Raw genomic sequence first — 19843 nt, 5'->3', positions numbered from 1 at the left:
TCATCCGTGGTAGGCCGTCATTGTAAATAAGAATTTGTTCTTAACTGACTTGCCTAGGTAAATGTAAAAAGAAATCAAGGCCACTTCTTTCTCATAAAGTGTCTTAGAGCAGGAGTGCTGATCTAGGATCAGGTCCTCCCTATCCATGTGATCTAAAGGACCAGTATTCAGTCATAGTGCTGATCTAGGATCAGGTCCTCCCTATCCATGTGATCTAAAGGACCAGTATTCAGTCATAGTGCTGATCTAGGATCAGGGCCTCCCTGTGATCTAAAAGGACCAGTATTCAGTCATAGTGCTGATCTAAGATCAGGTCCTCCCTGTCCATATGACCTTGTTCTGTATGATCTAAAATGTGAAAATGATCCCAGATCAGGGCTCCTACTCTGAGACATTGTGAATACAGTGTTTTACCTCTATGTAGAGGGAAAGCGTGCACACACATTAAAAAAAGTACACATTCGTTGTTGTTTAATGTAATGATCCATGTATTATTGAATTCAATATACTGTAATCAGGCAGCTCCAATGTTTCAGCTGCTGCCATTCTCAAGGTACTGTGGACATTTTACCTCAGGATGCAGTAAAACATGCAGCAGTGTAACCCACCCTCCCAGTGTTCAATAATACAGTAGAGTCTTGTTAGGGCTCAGTCCCTCTCCAACCCTCAACAGGCTCCCACTGCTCTACAACAGAGGAGTGTGTGTGTGTGTGTGTGTGTGTGTGTGTGTGTGTGTGTGTGTGTGTGTGTGTGTGTGTGTGTCCTTGAGTTTTCTAGCCCCTCACAGGCAAGCAGATGCAGTGTCTGTTTCTCAATACAGCCTAGCTGTGTCCTTGGCTGGGATCTGGTTAGAGATGGAAAGGAAGGTGAGGACACTACAGGGAGAATGGGGCTGGTTGGTAATGTTTGATTCTTCCTCTGTGCTTCTGTGATTACCTGAGAGGGAGGCGGGACGCAGAGGAGAGAGATGAATGTGATGCACAGTTAGTCATTTAGCAGACACTCTTATCCAGAGAGATTCAGTTAGTCATTTAGCAGACGCTCTTATCCAGAGATTCAGTTAGTCATTTAGCAGACGGTCTTATCCAGAGACTCGGTTAGTAATTTAGCAGACGCTCTTATCCAGAGAGATTCAGTTAGTCATTTAGCAGACACTCTTATCCAGAGAGACTCAGTTAGTCATTTAGCAGACGCTCTTATCCAGAGACTCCGTTAGTCATTTAGCAGACGCTCTTATCCAGAGATGCAGTTAGTCATTTAGCAGACGCTCTTATCCAGAGACTCAGTTAGTCATTTAGCAGACACTCTTATCCAGAGAGACTCAGTTAGTCATTTAGCAGACGCTCTTATCCAGAGACTCAGTTAGTCATTTAGCAGACGCTCTTATCCAGAGACTCCGTTAGTCATTTAGCAGATGCTCTTATCCAGAGACTTCGTTAGTCATTTAGCAGACACTCTTATCCAGAGACTCCGTTAGTCATTTAGCAGACGCTCTTATCCAGAGACTCAGTTAGTCATTTAGCAGACGCTCTTATCCAGAGACTCAGTTAGTCATTTAGCAGACACTCTTATCCAGAGACTCAGTTAGTCATTTAGCAGACGCTCTTATCCAGAGACTCAGTTAGTCATTTAGCAGACGCTCTTATCCAGAGACTCAGTTAGTCATTTAGCAGACGCTCTTATCCAGAGACTCAGTTAGTCATTTAGCAGACGCTCTTATCCAGAGATTCAGTTAGTCATTTAGCAGACACTCTTATCCAGAGACTCCGTTAGTCATTTAGCAGACACTCTTATCCAGAGAGACTCAGTTAGTCATTTAGCAGACACTCTTATCCAGAGAGACTCAGTTAGTCATTTAGCAGACGCTCTTATCCAGAGACTCCGTTAGTCATTTAGCAGACGCTCTTATCCAGAGACTTCGTTAGTCATTTAGCAGACACTCTTATCCAGAGACTCCGTTAGTCATTTAGCAGACGCTCTTATCCAGAGACTCAGTTAGTCATTTAGCAGACGCTCTTATCCAGAGACTCAGTTAGTCATTTAGCAGACACTCTTATCCAGAGACTCAGTTAGTCATTTAGCAGACGCTCTTATCCAGAGACTCAGTTAGTCATTTAGCAGACGCTCTTATCCAGAGACTCAGTTAGTCATTTAGCAGACGCTCTTATCCAGAGACTCAGTTAGTCATTTAGCAGACGCTCTTATCCAGAGATTCAGTTAGTCATTTAGCAGACACTCTTATCCAGAGACTCCGTTAGTCATTTAGCAGACACTCTTATCCAGAGAGACTCAGTTAGTCATTTAGCAGACACTCTTATCCAGAGAGACTCAGTTAGTCATTTAGCAGACGCTCTTATCCAGAGACTCAGTTAGTCATTTAGCAGACGCTCTTATCCAGAGACTCAGTTAGTCATTTAGCAGACGCTCTTATCCAGAGACTCAGTTAGTAATTTAGCAGACACTCTTATCCAGAGACTCAGTCATTTAGCAGACGCTCTTACCCAGAGACTCAGTCATTTAGCAGACGCTCTTACCCAAAGACTCCATTAGTCATTTAGCAGACACTCTTATCCAGAGACTCCGTTAGTCATTTAGCAGACGCTCTTATCCAGAGACTCCATTAGTCATTTAGCAGACACTCTTATCCAGAGAGACTCAGTTAGTCATTTAGCAGACACTCTTATCCAGAGAGACTCAGTTAGTCATTTAGCAGACGCTCTTACCCAGAGACTCAGTCATTTAGCAGACGCTCTTACCCAGAGACTCAGTCATTTAGCAGACGCTCTTATCCAGAGACTCAGTCATTTAGCAGACGCTCTTATCCAGAGATTCAGCTAGTCATTTAGCAGACACTTATCCAGAGATTCAGTTAGTCATTTAACAGACGCTCTTATCCAGAGAGACTCAGTTAGTCACTTGATAGCTCAGTGGGACAAGACCAAACAGATACATTTTAGTGACTCTAAAATGGAAGGAAGGAAGGAAGTGGTGTTTTATGACCTGAGGCCTTGAAAACAGCACTGCCTTGCTCGTATGTGACGGAATACAGAATCTAGCTCCGATTCATCACTCATCTAAAATAGACAAAATAGACAAAAAATTGCACATGCGGCACATGCACGCACACAACACAGCATTGTGGACTCAAGTGGTTTCCCGCATCACTTAACACAGACTTACAGACACACCCACATTGACACATACCACACATACAATGAGGGTTCATCAAAATGCACTTGGTCCTAAACCCTGTACGCTAATATACACTGGAGTACAGGGTCATTCATAACCATTAACAACAACAACACCATTAGCCAACGCATGATAACACAGTGCAGCTGATCTATTCATGATTCATCCAGCTAGCTAATGTTTCTAAAGAGTGGCTGGATGAGGAGAGATGAACAGATGTTGGAGCTTAATTTGATCACCCTGTTGCAGGATAACTTTTCTGCAATGGAGGAAGTGTAAAACGTGTAGTTTATTTGAGGATTATAGAATTTTGAAGTTTGTAATTTCCACTTCAAAATGTCAGACTTGATTTTTCCTTAAACAAAAATGTATCAACCCCTAAACAAATGTCCATTAATTATAATCCACATAACAATTCACATTTCCAGTTGCTTCAGGATTATTTTCCTGCTGTAGTAAACTGGCTCAAATGAAGATCCCACATCTGTACGTAGAATGAAAATGACCTCCATAATAGACCAACAAAGAGCAGAAATCTACCAGGGTAGATGCCTCTCATAGTAGAAAAATGTAAATAGCAGGGACGCAGTTAAAGAACTGCATTCCAATTTCTGCGATACCGACAACTCCCTCTGTCTTGTATTACTCAGCCGCACCCTGCCTTGGTTGAATACAGATATAGCAGTTCCCACCCAAAACCCCTCCACTGTCAGAGAATCTTCCCTATCCATGTTATATATTTCTATAACCCCTTACCATAACGCATGGCCAGTTAGGACGCAATAGGAGTTGAAGACTACTTGCGGAGTGTTGTTCGTTATCACGTTTAAAAATAAAAAAATGTGTGTACTTTAAAGGTGTTGACAAACATCACAGCACTCACTAACTCACTCACTCACTCACTCACTCACTCACTCACTCACTCACTCACTCACTCACTCACTACACACAAAACAACTTAGTATATTCAAACAAGTGGACTTTGTTTCCATTATGCGTCCCCAACTGACTACAACAAGAATAGCACTACTGGAGATGAAAGGCTCCCGGTCCACTGGGGTTAACTCACCTGCAGGAGACGGTGATCTCTACTTTAGTGGCGGGGATGTTCCCGGTGATCGGGTCGAACTCGTACACCGAGGCCATGTCCTCCAGCTTGTCCATCACGTCCCCCTCCATAGGGGCAAGCGCGAGGGCGAGCGCGCGGGGCGGCTCGGGAGCGATCCGTGACTCGCACAGCCTGGCCCCGGTCGAACGCGTGTTGGGTGGTGATTGTGTCGTTTCCAAAACTCCCGGTGGGTCGCGAGAACACTGAGAGAGCCAGCCAGGGAGAGAGAGACAGAGAGAGATTCAGGGAAACTGGACACCAACAGCCTTCTGGAGAAGCGCACTTGACGAACTATCCTTAGATAGTGCCGTTTAGGCTGGGGAGACCTACCGTTCTGCCACGCTAGCTACAGCTGATACCGCAACGCTCACGGTAACAGCAGGCAGCGCATCATAGGGGAGTAACCTGGTGACCTGCTCTCTGCGTGTCAAGAGGAGCTCTACTCCATCGGCTGATGAGCAGACTGAGCGAACCGGAGACTGAAGAGAGAGAACGCGGTTTCTACACTACACTACTACTCTCTCCTCCACCTCCCTCCATTTCCCATCCTCCCTCCCACATGCGATTCCACGCGGGCGTTCCCAGCCAGCCTCCCGGCTATATGCGCACAGCTGGATGCTTCTGTAATGCCTTCATTCAGGTGTCATAGCTGGTCATCTATTTTGACACATAGATCCGTGGTGTTTATGTGGATTCACCTCAAAGCTACATTATAAAAATAGCCTAATTTATTCTGTCTGTCATATTTTGCTGAATCGATCGTATACATTTTGCAGATAGCTAATGACACCATCTGCCATTTCAGTTTGTCGATTAATTCAGTCAGTGTTGTCATTACATTACTGTGAGAGTGGCAATAAATCTTCATTAAAAGTGCGCCTCGTTTCAGCACCACAGTAGTGGACAGCTCCCCCGTCGCCTGCGCTGCTAGTGATGCTTTTATAGGGCAATACAACTCGTTTTCTGTGGAGGTTCACGAACACACAGGGAATCTGCAGACGGTCTCTAAAGCCACAGAGGATAGTGCTGCTTTTACAGTTCAATACAACTCGTTTTCTGTGGAGGTTCACGAACACACAGGGAATCTGCAGACGGTCTCTAAAGCCACAGAGGATAGTGCTGCTTTTACAGGACAATACAACTAGTTTTCTGTGGAGGTTCACGAACACACAGGGAATCTGCAGACGGTCTCTAAGCCACAGAGGATAGTGCTGCTTTTACAGGGCAATACAACTAGTTTTCTGTGGAGGTTCACGAACACACAGAGGATAGTGATGCTTTTTCATCCGTAAAAGTGACCCTCCACCTCCAATAAGAGCTCTATTGTTCTCTCTCTCTTCTTTTCTTTCCTCTCTCTCTCCCCTCGCTCTCTCTCTCTCACACACACCCCAGCACACACACCAACACACTAGGGAGGCAAAGCAAGGCAGTCAGCCAGAGAGCGGTTGGTTGTTTCCCTCTCTATACTAGGAAATTATTGAACACGGAAATCAATTTACCCCGTCTCTGTCTGTAACATGGGCTCACCCTGTCTCTGTCTGTAACATGGGCTCACCCTGTCTCTGTCTGTAACATGGGCTCACCCTGTCTCTGTCTGTAACATGACACCCTGTCACTGTCTGTAATATGACACCCTGTCACTGTCTGTAACATGACACCCTGTCTCTGTCTGTAACATGGGCTCACCCTGTCTCTGTCTGTAACATGGGCTCACCCTGTCTCTGTCTGTAACATGTCACCCTGTCTCTGTCTGTAACATGGGCTCACCCTGTCTCTGTCTGTAACATGGGCTCACCCTGTCTGTAACATGGGCTCACCCTGTCTCTGTCTGTAACATGGGATCATCCTGTCTGTAACATGGGCTCACCCTGTCTCTCTGTAACAGGAAGTAGGCTGACAGTGACAACTCTCTCTTTCTTGTGTGCATACACAGACACCACCTCCCCTGTTAAATGACTAGCATCTGTAAAGTGCATCGTAGTCATGGTCAGGTGGGTGGGAAAGTTAGTGCCTGATGTGTTCAATCAGGGGTTGGCAAGACCTGGCAGAGAAAATGCAGGAAGATGAAGAGTGAGAACCTTTCTATTTGTAATTGTGATATTATTAGTTACAATTGTCCCTGTGATACCACTGTGCCAGTTTCTGGTCAACCCTCACTTCCCACTCATTCTTCTTCAATGTTCTTCAATTTCTTTGGTTCTTGGGAGGAGAGGGGGTGATAGGGTTCAGAGGTTATCTCAATAGAACTGCTGGTGAGCATCTTATGAACAGGATAAGGAGCTTCCAGCCATGCCAGACCAGCAGGTGGTCATGGTGGTGCACATGTTCAGCTGCTGCCCACACCAAGAGTTTTACACAGTTGTCTTTCGCTTTCTCTCTCTCTCTCTCTCTCTCTCTCTCTCTCTCTCTCTCACACTCTCTCTTTCTCTCTCACCCCCCCCTCTCTCTCTCGCACACTCTCTCTCTTTCTCTCTCGCCCCCCCCCTCTCTCTCTCTTTCTCTCTCTTTCTCTCTCTCTCTCTCTCTCTCTCTCTCTCTCTCTCACACACACTCTCTCTTTCTCTCTCGCCCCCTCTCTCTCTCTCTCACACACACTCTCTCTTTCTCTCTCGCCCCTCTCTCTCGCTCTCTTTCTCTCGCTCTCTCTCTCTCGCCCCCACTCACCCCTCTCTCTCTCTCTCTCTCTCTCTCTCTCTCTGATTCCTGTTCCAGTGGTCTAATTACTGTATTTCTGCTCCTAGCTTGCGTCATGGCGAACAAAAATATTGCCTTTCTGGAAGCAATTAGGCAAATCACACTATTAGTGGGTGTCGTCGGGGACAAATGACGACCATGGACAATCATTTCTGTAATGGACAGAAAGGTCAGCAATAACATCCTCCCTGTCTGTATTGTATCTTTAAGATAGCCTTCTCATTCTCATAATCAGTGCTGTGGTAATAACATCCATTAAAACCAACACAACAAACTAGAAACAGAGCGAGTGTATTGAGCTGGGAAGCATTGTACAGATCCAACCCCATCTGTTCTGGGTATTTATACATTCCACAGCTAAAAGCTATGTCATGGGGGCTTCCGGTAGCAGAGCTGATCAGTCGCATCCTTTTTTTTTAGCTCCACTACAAATATGAAATACATCCTGAAATAAGTTCACCCTCAAGCTTCATGTACCAGGAATACGTTTATTAGCTTCCGAAACACACAATGCTAAAAAGGAAAAGTCACACCAAAAAGCCAGACTTAACGAGTGAAAGTTTAGAGTCTGAGGACGAAGGTGTCGTGCTAGCTTCATGTGCTAGTGGTGGAAGCAGGACTGAGGCGATAAACACGTGCAGTGACATTAGAGCCGAAGATATCCTCAAGGCCATCAACGATATGAATGCAGAATTCTCTATCAAATTTGAAAATGTACTGTCTGCAGTAGACAACGTTAAGAAAGTCAAAGAATGTGTTGGCCAAATCTCTCAGGCTGAGGTACGCATCTCTGGAACTGAAGACAACGTTATTGGCCCCTGCAGGCAACAACCACCGCTCTTGAGGAAAAGGTGGAATCGCTTACCTCTAAACCAGTTGATTTGGAGATTGAACTTGAGACTTGTACATCTCCCCGAAGGTGGTGAGGGGAGCAATGCTTGCTCATTCCTAGAGCGGTGGCTTCCCGAGGCTATGGAGATGGAGCCACTCCGCTCTCCTTCGATCATTGAGAGAGCTCATCGTATTTCTGGCCAAAACTCCGACCCCAACGCACCCCAGAGGGCTCTGATAATGAAGTTCTTAAACTATAAAGATAAGATTTGCGTGGGGAATGCAGCCAGGGCGAAAGTGAGAACTCCACAAGAATCGGCAAGTTATGTTCTTCCCAGATCTCTCCATGGAAGTCCACAAGAATCGTCAAGTTATGTTCTTCCCAGATGTCTCCATGGAAGTCCACAAGAATCGTCAAGTTATGTTCTTCCCAGATGTCTCCATGGAAGTCCACAAGAATCGTCAAGTTATGTTCTTCCCAGATCTCTCCATGGAAGTCCACAAGAATCGTCAAGTTATGTTCTTCCCAGATCTCTCCATGGAAGTCCACAAGCAGCAGAAAGGCTTTCAGAGTGTCAAGCAGCGGCTACTGGCTAATTCCAGTATGGAATTATCTTTCCAGGGCGTCTGAGGGTCTCCCACGGCGATCGTTCCTACATTTTGGAAACACCAGCTGAGGCGGAGCAGTTTCTTGAGAAGCTAGGCAGAGGTGTGGAAGCGGAGCAACGCTGAAGAAGTGGCAATAGCAACGGAAAGTTCAACTTTGACTTGTGTTTCCAACTGTTGCTTTCGGTTTTGTCTAAACAGGTATTTAAAGTTTGAGCCAGTTCACTGTGTTATAATTTATCTAGTAACATAGGACTGTCTATTGAGCTATAATAACATGGCCAGTTTACAAGTAGGCCTTATTATAATTTAATGTACAGTCGTGGCCAAAAGTTTTGGGAATGACACAAATATTACATTTCACAAAGTTTGGTGCTTCAATGTCTTTAGATATTTTTGTCAGATGTTACTATGGAATACTGAAGTATAATTACAAGCATTTCATAAGTGTCAAAGGCTTTTATTGACAATTACATGATATTGATGCAAAGAGTCTATTTGCAGTGTTGACCCTTCTTTTTCCAGACTTCTGCAATCCACCCTGGCATGCAGTCAATTAACTTCTGGGCCACAGAAGGCAGCACACTGATGGCATCCCATTCTTGCATAATCAATGCTTGGCGTTTGTCAGAATTTGTGGGGTTTTGTTTGTCCACCTGCCTCTTGTTCTCAATGGGATGAATGTCTGGGGAGTTTCCTGACCATGGACCCAAAATATCGATGTTTTGTTCCCCGAGCCACTTAGTTATCACTTTTGCCTTATGGCAAGGTGCTCCATCATGCTGGAAAAGGCATTGTTCGTCCCCTGGATGGTTGGGAGAAGTTGCTCTCGGAGGATGTGTTGGTACCATTCTTTATTCATGGCTGTGTTCTTAGGCAAAATTGTGAGTGAGCCCACTCCCTTAGCTGAGAAGCAAAAATGAATGGTCTCAGGATGCTTTACTGTTGGCATGACACAGGACTGATGGTAGCGCTCACCTTGTCTTCTCCGGACAAGCTTTTTTCCAGATGACCAAAACAATTGGAAAGGGGATTCATCAGATAAAATTATTTTACCCCAGTCCACAGCAGTCCAATCTCTGTACCTTTAGCAGAATATCAGTCTGTTCCTGATGTTTTTCCTGGAGAGAAGTGGCTTCTTTGCTGCCCTGCTTTACACCAGGCCATCCTCCAAACGTCTTTGCCTCACTGTGCGTGCAGATGCACTCACACCTGCCTGCTGCCATGCCTGAGCAAGCTCTGTACTGGTGGTGCCCCGATCCTGCAGCTGAATCAACTTTAGGAGACGGTCCTGGCGCTTGCTGGACTTTCTTGGGCACCCTGAAGCCTTCTTTACAACAATTGAACCGCACTCCTTGAAGTTCTTGATGATCCGATAAATGGTTGATTTAGGTGCAATCTTACTGGCAGCTTCCTTGCCTGTGAAGCCCTTTTTGCGCAAAGCAATGATGACGGCACGTGTTTCCTTGCAGGTAACCATGATTGACAAAGGAAGAACAATGATTCCCAGCACCACCCTCCTTTTGAAGCTTCCAGTCTGTTATTCAAACTCAATCAGCATGACAGATTGATCTTTGTCCTTGTCAACTCTCACACCTGTGTTAATGAGAGAATCACTGACATGATGTCAGCTGGTCCTTCTGTGGCTTGGCTGAAATGCAGTGGACATGTTTTTTTGGGGATTCAGTTCATTTGCATGGCAAAGAGGGACTTTGCAATTAATTGCAATTCATCTGATCACTCTTCATAACATTCTGGAGTATATGCAAATTGCCATCATACAAACTGAGGCAGCAGACTTTGTGAAAATTAATATTTGTGTCATTGTCAAAACGTTTTGCCACGACTGTACAATGAAACTTGCTTTTATGCATCGGAACTTGCAGGTTTAATTTATTTAGGCCTATATGAGGCTAGATCACGGTGGCCTTATATTCTGGCTCACTCCTGGTATTGTTTTGGTTCTTTGTTAAATGGTGAACACAGTGTAATGACAACTGGCGGGCAGAAGGTGTACAGAGTGGGGAGAAAAACGCACAGGCGGCTCCTCACGTGTGTGTGGCTCTGAGCACCTTATACGGAGTGTCACTGAGAGGGGAAGGTCTGTTAGACTTTTAGACTTTGGGGTAAGAGGGTTAATCACACGTTCGTGGTTGATTGTTAGGCAGGTGTTTTTGTACGTTGACGTGCTTTAAAGTGTCCTTTGTGTTTTTGTTTATGGTGGTAACAGAGGACTATTGGTATATTCGGCTGATCCAATGTGGGGCAATGTTTAAGTTCAAGTGTCCCTGGTAAATTCAATGACTCATAGTGTTAAGGTTCAATTTACATCTTGGAACTGTAGGGGATTAAATAAAATCGGCAAAATAAAACAGGTAATAAGTAGATTAAAACAACTTCAGGCAAAGATCATATTTTAACAAGAATCACATCTATTATCTTGCAACATTCCTAAGATACGCAAGAGGTGGCCTGGGCAGGTCATTGCAGCCTCATTTAGTTCCCATGTGAGGGGAGTTATTATTATTATTATTATTATTATTATTTTATTATCCCTAAACCCATTCCATATCAGATTGCAAACAATTTGTGATCCCACCGGCAGATTAAAAACTCTGTCTTTCAAAGATAATTCATAAAAATCCAAATAACTTCACAGATCTTCATTGTAAAGGGTTTAAACACTGTTTCCCATGCTTGTTCAATGACCTATAAATAATTAATGAACATATACCAGTGGAACAGTCGTTAAGACACTAACAGCTTACAGACGGTAGGCAATTAAGGTCATAGTTATGACAACTTAGGACACTAAAGAGGCCTTTCTACTGACTGAAAAATGCCAAAAGTCCAGGATCCCTGCTCATCTGCGTGAACGTGCCTTAGGCATGCTGCAAGGAGGCATGAGGACTGCAGATGTGGCCAGGGCAATGAGTTGCAATGTCTGTACTGTGAGACGCCTAAGACAGCGCTACAGGGAGACAGGACGGACAGCTGATTGTTCTCGCATTGGCAAACCACGTGTAACAACACCTGCACAGGATCGGTACATCCAAACATCAGACCTGCGGGACAGGTACAGGATGGCAACAACTGCCAGAGTTACACCAGGAACGCACAATCCCTCCATCAGTGCTCAGACTGTCCACAATAGGCTGAGAGAAGCTGGACTAAGGGCTTGTAGGCCTGTTGTAATGCAGGTCCTCACCAGACATCACCGGCAGCAACGTCGCCTATGGGCACAAACCCACCGTCGCTGAACCAGACAGGACTGGCAAAAAGTGGCCAGCGAAGAGCCCGGACCTCAATTCCATTGAGCACGCCTGGGACCTGTTGGATCGGAGGGTGAGGGCTAGCCCCCCCCCAAGTGCCTTGGTGGAAGAGTGGGGTAACATCTCACAGCAAGAAATGCAAATTAATTACTTATAAATCATACAATGTGATTTTCTGGATTTTTGTTTTAGATTCCGTCTCTCACAGTTAAAGTGTGCCTATGATAAAAAATTAGACCTCTACATGCTTTGTAAGTAGGAAAACCTGCAAAATCGGCAGTGTATCAAATACTTGTTCTCCCCACTGTATATTGCCACCAGCTCCAAGTTTAAAAAAATACCATGGCAAAAAATGAAATTACTTGAAACTAAAACTCTGGAGAGAAATGTCTCACTAATTCCACAGGTGCACACAAGGAGATGCTCAGGGCTCAACATAACAGAGCTTTTGCGGGTAGGAAGCTTATTGAGACTAAACCAATCCTATTATGACCAGGGTGAAAAAGCTGGGAAGCTTTTTGCCTGGCGAATCAAACCGCTACAAGCAGAGAGAGCAGTCAATTAAATTCAGGATACAGGGGGAGCTGTGGCGGTAGACCCTCGGGAGATAATACCTTTAAATCCTTTTATGAACAATTATATGTATCAGAGTATCCTCCTGAAACTGACACCCAGGCTAACCTTTTAGATTAGGGTTTCCCAATATTTCATATGAATCTAAGGATATTCTTAATGCTGAGCTGACTGAAGGAAATTTCCAATGCAATTGATAGTATGAGGGCATCTGGGCCAGATGGGCTGTCCATTGACATCTACAAGAGATTTAAGAACAAACTGCCCCCCCCCCCCCTCCTGGAGATGTTTTTGGAATCTTACAAAAATGGTCTCTTGCCCCCTTCTTTAAGAAGGAGCTCTGATCACTCTGCTCCTAAAACCAGGAAAGCTGCATACCAAATGTGATTCCTATCGTTTCACTTTTGATTTCTGACACTAAGGTTCTTTGTAAAGCACTTGCAAGGAGGTTGGAGGGTTTCCTCCCAGATGTGGTGGGTAGAGACCAAAATGGCTTTATTCAAGGTCGTGAAGAATTTCATAATGTTAGGAGAGTGCTAAAATGTTCTACATGCTAGATTTGGCTCGTCAGACACTGCGATCCTGTCATTGGACGCAGAGATGGCCTTCGACAGGGTTCAATGTCCCTATCTTTTTGAAGTGTTAACTTCTTATGGTTGTGGTGAGAGCTTTTGTAAATGGATAAAGATAATATATATACAGTGGGGCAAAAGAGTATTTAGTCAGCCACCAATTGTGCAAGTTCTCCCACTTAAAAAGATGAGAGAGGCGTGTAATTTTCATAATAGGTACACTTCAACTATGACAGACAAAATGAGAAAAAAAATTCCAGAAAATCACATTGTAGGATTTTTAATGAATTTACTTGCAAATTATGGTGGAAAATAAGTATTTGGTCACCTACAAACAAGCAAGATTTCTGGCTCTCACAGACCTGTAACTTCTTCTTTAAGAGGCTCCTCTGTCCTCCATTCGTTACCTGTATTAATGGCACCTGTTTGAACTTGAACAAATCCCACTGCAGAGATACTTACTACTAATACGGTATCAAAAACCTTTGACATCTGCAAAGGTTTTAGGCAGGGCTGCCCTCTTTCTCCTCTCCTGTTTATCCTAGCCATTGAGCCTCTAGCCATAGCGGTTAGGTCCCACCCAAATATTTAAGGTGTCAGAATAGATCAGATTGGAACATCGGATTGCTCTTTATGCAGACAATGTCATTTTCTTTCTTACAGACTTGTGCAATTCCATACTTTTGGACCAAAATAAATAATGCAACATCCTCAATTATGATGCTGAAGGAGGAGGAAAGATGTAGACCTACACTTCTGACTTCTTTTTGTGAATGCAACGGAATGCTTTACATATCTCGGCATTCATATTTTGCCAGAGATTGACCGCATAGTCTCAACTATGACCCTGTCGTAGATTCAATAACTAAATCGATAGATAGATGCTCATCTTAACCTACACTACAATTCAATTCAAAAGTTTGGGTTCACTTAGAAATACTTGTTTTTGAAAGAAAAGCAAAACATTTTTTGTCCATTTAAAATTACAGATGTACAGTGTAGATATTGTTAATGTTGTAAATGACGATTGTAGCTGGAAACAGCAGGCCCATTATCAGCAACCATCACTCCCGTGTTCCAATGGCACATTGTGTTAGCTAATCCAAGTTTATCATTTCAAAAGGCTCATTAGAAAACCCTTTTGCAATTATGTTAGCACAGTTGAAAACTGTTGTCTGATTAAAGAAGCAATACATCTGTCCTTCTTTAGACTAGTTGAGTATCTGGAGCATCAGCATTTGTGGGTTCAATTACAGGCTCAAAATGTCCAAAAACGAAGTACTTTCTTCGAAAACTCATCAGTCAATTCTTGTTCTGAGTAATGAAGGCTATTCCATGCCAGAAATTGCCAAGAAACTGATGATCTCATACAACGCTGTGTACTACTCCCAGAACAGCGCAAACTGTCTCTAACCAGAATAGAAAGAGGATTGGGAGGCCCCGGTGCACAACTTAGCAAAAGGACAGGTACATTAGCGTCTAGTTTGAGAGAAAGATGCCTCAAGTCCTCAACTGACAACTTCATTAAATAGTGCCCGCAAAACACCAGTCTCAACGTCAACATTGAAGAGGCGACTCCGGGATGCTGGCCTTCTAGGCACAGTTCCTCTGTCCAGTGTCTGTGTTCTTTTGCCCATCTTAATCTTTTCTTTTTATTGGCCAGTCTGAAATATGGCTTTATCTTTGCAACTCTGCCTGGAAGACCAGCATCCCAAAGTAGCCTCTTCATCACAACTGGTGCATTGTCAGCACTGTGCTGAGAGCTTTTGATAATGCATCTCTTTAATACCAAGAGATGCGTAGGTTACAGTGTTTAAAAATATATATTTTTATCATATCTGTTGTCAGTAGTTATAGCTGTGGCACATAAGGCCTTGGCCCCATCAGATAAGACTTGGGTAATATAGCTTCACACACACACACACACACACACACACACACACACACACACACACACACACACACACACACACACACACACACACACACACACACACACACACACACACACACACACACACAGTGTGAGAAGGCTTTGACCCCATCAGATACTAGCTAATGTTTTACTGATCCAACAGGACTGATGATCAAAGGTCCATCGTTCTCTCTCTGCAGGACACACCCTCACATCTCATCTGTCTTCTCTGTGTGTCGGCAGGACTGAAAGACCAAGGAGTACATGTGTGTGGAACCTCTGGTTTCCCTGTGAGGAGTGTGTGGCGTGTTCTAAGTCTGCGTGTCTACGTCTGGGACATCTCGGACGTCACCATGGTTGAGTTGGCCTTTTACCCGGCGGTGGCGTTGATATATTTCTTCGGCGTGCTGCGTGCCAGTCAGGAGGACCGGGTGGAGCTGGCAGAGAGCGCCAGCGTCAATGTCTTCTGTCTGTTCGTCCTGGCACAGCCACTCTGCTTGGTGGTGGGGCACTACACCGGCATGCTCATGTATCTCATCACAGCCCTGGTGTCTTACAGCTTCCTGCCATGGAAGGAAACAGGAAACCCAGCTGTAACGGGTCAGAGCGGGAGGGAAGAAACTGCAGATACTGCAGAAGGAGAGGAGCAGAAGAAGAAAGGGAAGAAGACTAACTGAAAAGACAGTGTGCGATACCTTACTGAATCTGTAGTCAGAGGCCGAGAGTTTTTACCTATGATCATCTGAAGAGTAACAAAGTGAAGTAAATCAGGATAAGGATTGTGTATGTTCTTCAATGTTAGTGGACTTTGATGTCATTCTGACAGGGAAAATAAATGTGCTTCTGTTGCAAAGGCTGCTGGGAGAAATGGATAGAGAGATTGAGAAGGTACTGTGTGTTCTAACAGTAGAGAAGCTGGTTTATTGGAATGTAGCTAGTGGAGTGTCTATGATGCTTCAGCTAAATATGACACACACGGTCTTGTACAGCTAACCTTGTGGGGACACAATTCAGTCCCATTCAAAATCCTATTTTCCCTAACCCAAAAACCATGTGTGTGTGTGTGTGTGTGTGTGTGTGTGTGTGTGTGTGTGTGAAAGACATTTTCAGTATAGGATATTTCCAATCACCTGCTTTGGCTCAATGTACTCTCTGACTAAATTGTATCAAATAGAACACGAACCTGTTCGACCTGCCTATGATGTCATCACTCAGAAACACGAATCTGTACGTCCTGCCTATGATGTCATCACTAACAAACACGAATCTGTACGACCTGCCTATGATGTCATCACTAAGAAACACGAATCTGTACGACCTGCCTATGATGTCATCACTATCGAACGTGTTTCTCATGTCATATACGGTATGTTCTAGTCTATCCATATCTATGGTCAAATAAAGGTTCTAAATGTCACAGGTGATGAGTAATAGAGGTGGTTAATTACGCTCCATTATACCTTTTAAAAAAGTATTTCAATCCCAATACTTCAATAAGTATTGAACCCATTGATTACGACTGCATGGAGGTAACGTCTGATGTTCAGCTCTTCAAAGTTTTTTAATGGAAGTTTTCACAGTGCCGTGAAATAGTTTTTCCTTTTTTTTTCTGCTCAACAGTTAACTCACCGGTATCCTTAATGAGATGTGGCTCATTGTGTGAACACAGTGTGTAAACCACACACACTGAGTGACTAAGCCCAAACTCAAAGCTATGGAACGCCGTTTGGGTCTTTAAATGTCAAAAAAAGATACACGTCAAATAGCACAGTTCTATTTTCGAGTTTTGTGGATTTGCACATGCAAGCCCGGCGCCACCACTACTATCAGCAGCACTGTCAAATATGTACAAAAAAGTTTGCAAAAACAAACACTGGCCACGAACGATGGGTTTACAATACCACGCTGGCATTATTTAAGGCATTATTTGTTCGACCGCAACTTCTGGGGTAGCTAGCTTTAGCTCGGTACCTAGCTAGCACCAATACAACCAGCCTGAAAACAATGACCAGTAGAACCTGCAGTCCATTTCAATATTCTTAGAAATGATTTAGGAATCCTTGTGAATAAGTATTAGCCTGGTAGCCACTTGTTGTTCGCCTATTGAAATAACTAGCTATCCAGCAACTTAACCCTGTTGCACAAAGCTAACATTAGAAGCAGCCAGGTAGCTTCATCTGGCTAGTGAGGCTTGACTGCACCGGGTTATGTTTTGTGAAGCTTGCCACAATAAGGATTAGGCACAATAGTGGAATTTGCGGTTTGCCTTCAAAATAGAGGTACCTCTTTGAAAGCGATGAAAGTGATCATGTCATATTTAGACTAGATAACGTTAAACAAGGTTGGAATGTGAAGCAATGAAATGGGGTATCGGTCTACTCGGTGACACCCACAGAACACAACTGTGACACAGTTTACGCAAATATTAGCCTTATAGCGGGACTGTGACTGTGTGAAATCATCTCCCCAGTCAGCAGCCTATTGTGTGTTTTGACATTCATATTGCAATGTACAGCTTTAACTAAGGATTTGGGATCAATGAAATGGGGTATCAGTCTACTCAATACCCAAGATATTTTTTTCCCAACTAAGTATGGTTTATCCTCGGGAATAGAGTTCAATACACATAGGTTTACAATAAATGTGGCTCAATTCACAGTTGTTGTGAAATACAAGTGATAGTGTAATCAATGTCTGTCTTTCAATTCCTCCCCATTTCTATCTATCTCTTTCTCCTTTCGTCTCTCTGCGTCATAGACCACCAGTTGTTATCGTCCATCTCTAGACCGCTCAGACCCAGGGGAGAGAGGACATGACAGAACAAGGGAAATCAGCTCTCTGGTTACTCTAACCATAACTGTACTGAAAGGTCAAGGCTGAACACATATCCTGCTGCTACCTGCTCAAATCGCAACACTTCCTGAAAGAAATGAGTTGTATGGCCTACTAGTCAATGACGGATGTGATGTTCAAGTTCACCAAAGGGTTACTTTATTACAGTAGCTATTTTCGGGGAGTAGAGAGCTACCCTGTTCTAAGTAATATGATTGATAGTTTATAATGTGCTGTATGTGTTGGAATTGTCTGGATTCGTAAGAGGTAAACCTTGGAGTCATGATATTCTGTTATAAGTGTTTTTTTTTATGGTAGATAATATAATGAATGGCAGGATGTGTCCCTATGCCTAACACCGAGACACCACATTTTTTAGCAAAAAATAGTTGGTAAAATAGTTAGGGAGTGTTGGGTAACTGACAAGGAAAAACAAAGTCTGGGAAACTTTGAGGCTTGTATTTACGATATTATAATGCTAGAATTAGACATAGTGAGTGCAAACAATGTTAGAGTGTTTTGGATAACTGGGGAGAGGGGGAAAACAAAGCAGAGAGAGACTGACAGATTACCAAATGGGACGACACCCCCACAGAAAGCAATTATAAAACATCCCATGAAATTACATTAAAGAGAAGATAAAACAACGTTTTTGAATGTATTATTGGAGGAAGTGAAGAGAGACGGAGATTATCTGGTGCTTCTGTCTCCAACCAAGGAGGGCCTACAACAGCACCTAGTTCTTCTGCCGGGATTCTGTCAGACCTGGGAACCCTGACAGTAAATCTCAGTAAGACCAAAATAATGGTGTTCCAAGAAAGGTCCAATTGCCAGGACCACAACTACAAATTCAATCTAGACACCGTTGCCCTAGAGCACACAAACTAAACATACCTCGGCCTAAACATCAGCACCACAGGTAACTTCCACAAAGCTGTGAACGATCTGAGAGACAAGGCAAGAAGGGGGGTCCACTCACCAACCAAGAATTCACAAAATGGGACTAACACCAAATTGAGACTCTGCACGCAGAATTCTGCAAAAATATCCTCTGTGTACAACGTTAAAACACAAAATAATGCATGCAGAGCAGAATTAGGCCGATACCCACTAATGATCAAAATCCAGAAAAGAGACGTTACAACCACCTAAAAGGAAGCGATTCCCAAACCTTCCATAACAAAGCCATCACCTACAGAGAGATGAACCTGGAGAAGGGTCCCCTAAGCAAGCTGGTCCTGGGGCTCTGTTCACAAACACACTACCATGCTAGGTAAAGCTCCGCCTTATCTCAGTTCACTGGTCACAATGGCAACACCCACCTGTAGCACGCGCTCCAGCAGTTGTATCTCACTGATCATCCCTAAAGCCAACACCTCATTTGGCCGCCTTTCCTTCCAGTTCTCTGCTGCCTGTGACTGGAACGAATTGCAAAAATCGTTGAAGTTGGAGACTTTTATCTCCCTCACCAACATCAAACATCTGCTATCTGAGCAGCTAACCGATCGCTGCAGATGTACATAGTCCATCGGTAAATAGCCCACCCAATTTACCTACCTCATCCCCATACTGTTTATTTATTTACTTTTCTGCTCTTTTGCACACCAGTATCTCTACCTGTATATGACCATCTGATCATTTATCACTCCAGTGTTAATCTGCAAAATTGTAATTATCCGCCTACCTTCTCATGCCTTTTGCACACAATGTATGTGTGTGACTCTCTTTTTTTCCACTGTGTTATTGACTTGTTAATTGTTTACTCCATGTGTAACTCTGTGTTGTCTGTTCACACTGCTATGCTTTATCTTGGCCAGGTCGCAGTTGTAAATGAGAACTTGTTCTCAACTGGCTTACCTGGTTAAATAAATGTGAAATAAAAAAATAAAAAAACAGAGCCCCAGGACAGCAACACAATTAGACCCAACCAAATCACGAGAAAACAAAAAGATAATTACTTGACACATTGGAAAGAATTAACAAAAAAATGAAGCAAACTAGAATGCTATTTGGCCCTACACAGAGAGTACACAGCGGCAGAATACCTGACCACTGTGACTGACCCAAAATGAAGGAAATCTTTGACTATGTACAGACTCAGTGAGCATAGCCTTGCTATTGAGAAAGGCCGTCGCAGGCAGACCTGGCTCTCAAGAGGAGACAGGCCATGTGCACACTGCCCACAAAATGAGGTGGAAACTGAGCTGCACTTCCTAACCCCCTGCCCAACGTATGATCATATTAGAGA

The 19843-nt window shown here is 43.8% G+C and overlaps 1 protein-coding gene across 1 annotated transcript in view; it reads right to left on the bottom strand.

Moving 5' to 3' along the window:
- LOC110493280 (copine-5) overlaps positions 1 to 5229 on the bottom strand; it is a 353683-nt gene extending 348454 nt beyond the window's left edge. The window contains exons 1-2 of the mRNA XM_036950811.2: positions 4631 to 5229; positions 4262 to 4503 (exon numbers count right to left, since the gene is read on the bottom strand). Of these exons, the coding sequence (XP_036806706.1) occupies positions 4262 to 4371 (110 nt within the window). The 5' untranslated portion in view covers positions 4372 to 4503; positions 4631 to 5229. The remainder of the gene's footprint in view (positions 1 to 4261; positions 4504 to 4630) is intronic.
- Positions 5230 to 19843: the final 14614 nt, after the last annotated feature.

Source organism: Oncorhynchus mykiss, chromosome 17 (assembly GCF_057628025.1).
Source record: "Oncorhynchus mykiss isolate SJ-2025 chromosome 17, ASM5762802v1, whole genome shotgun sequence".
Classification (NCBI taxonomy): Eukaryota; Metazoa; Chordata; class Actinopteri; order Salmoniformes; family Salmonidae; genus Oncorhynchus; species Oncorhynchus mykiss.
Note: the sequence above shows the minus strand (reverse complement) of the source record. Positions and strands in the feature narration are given on the sequence as shown.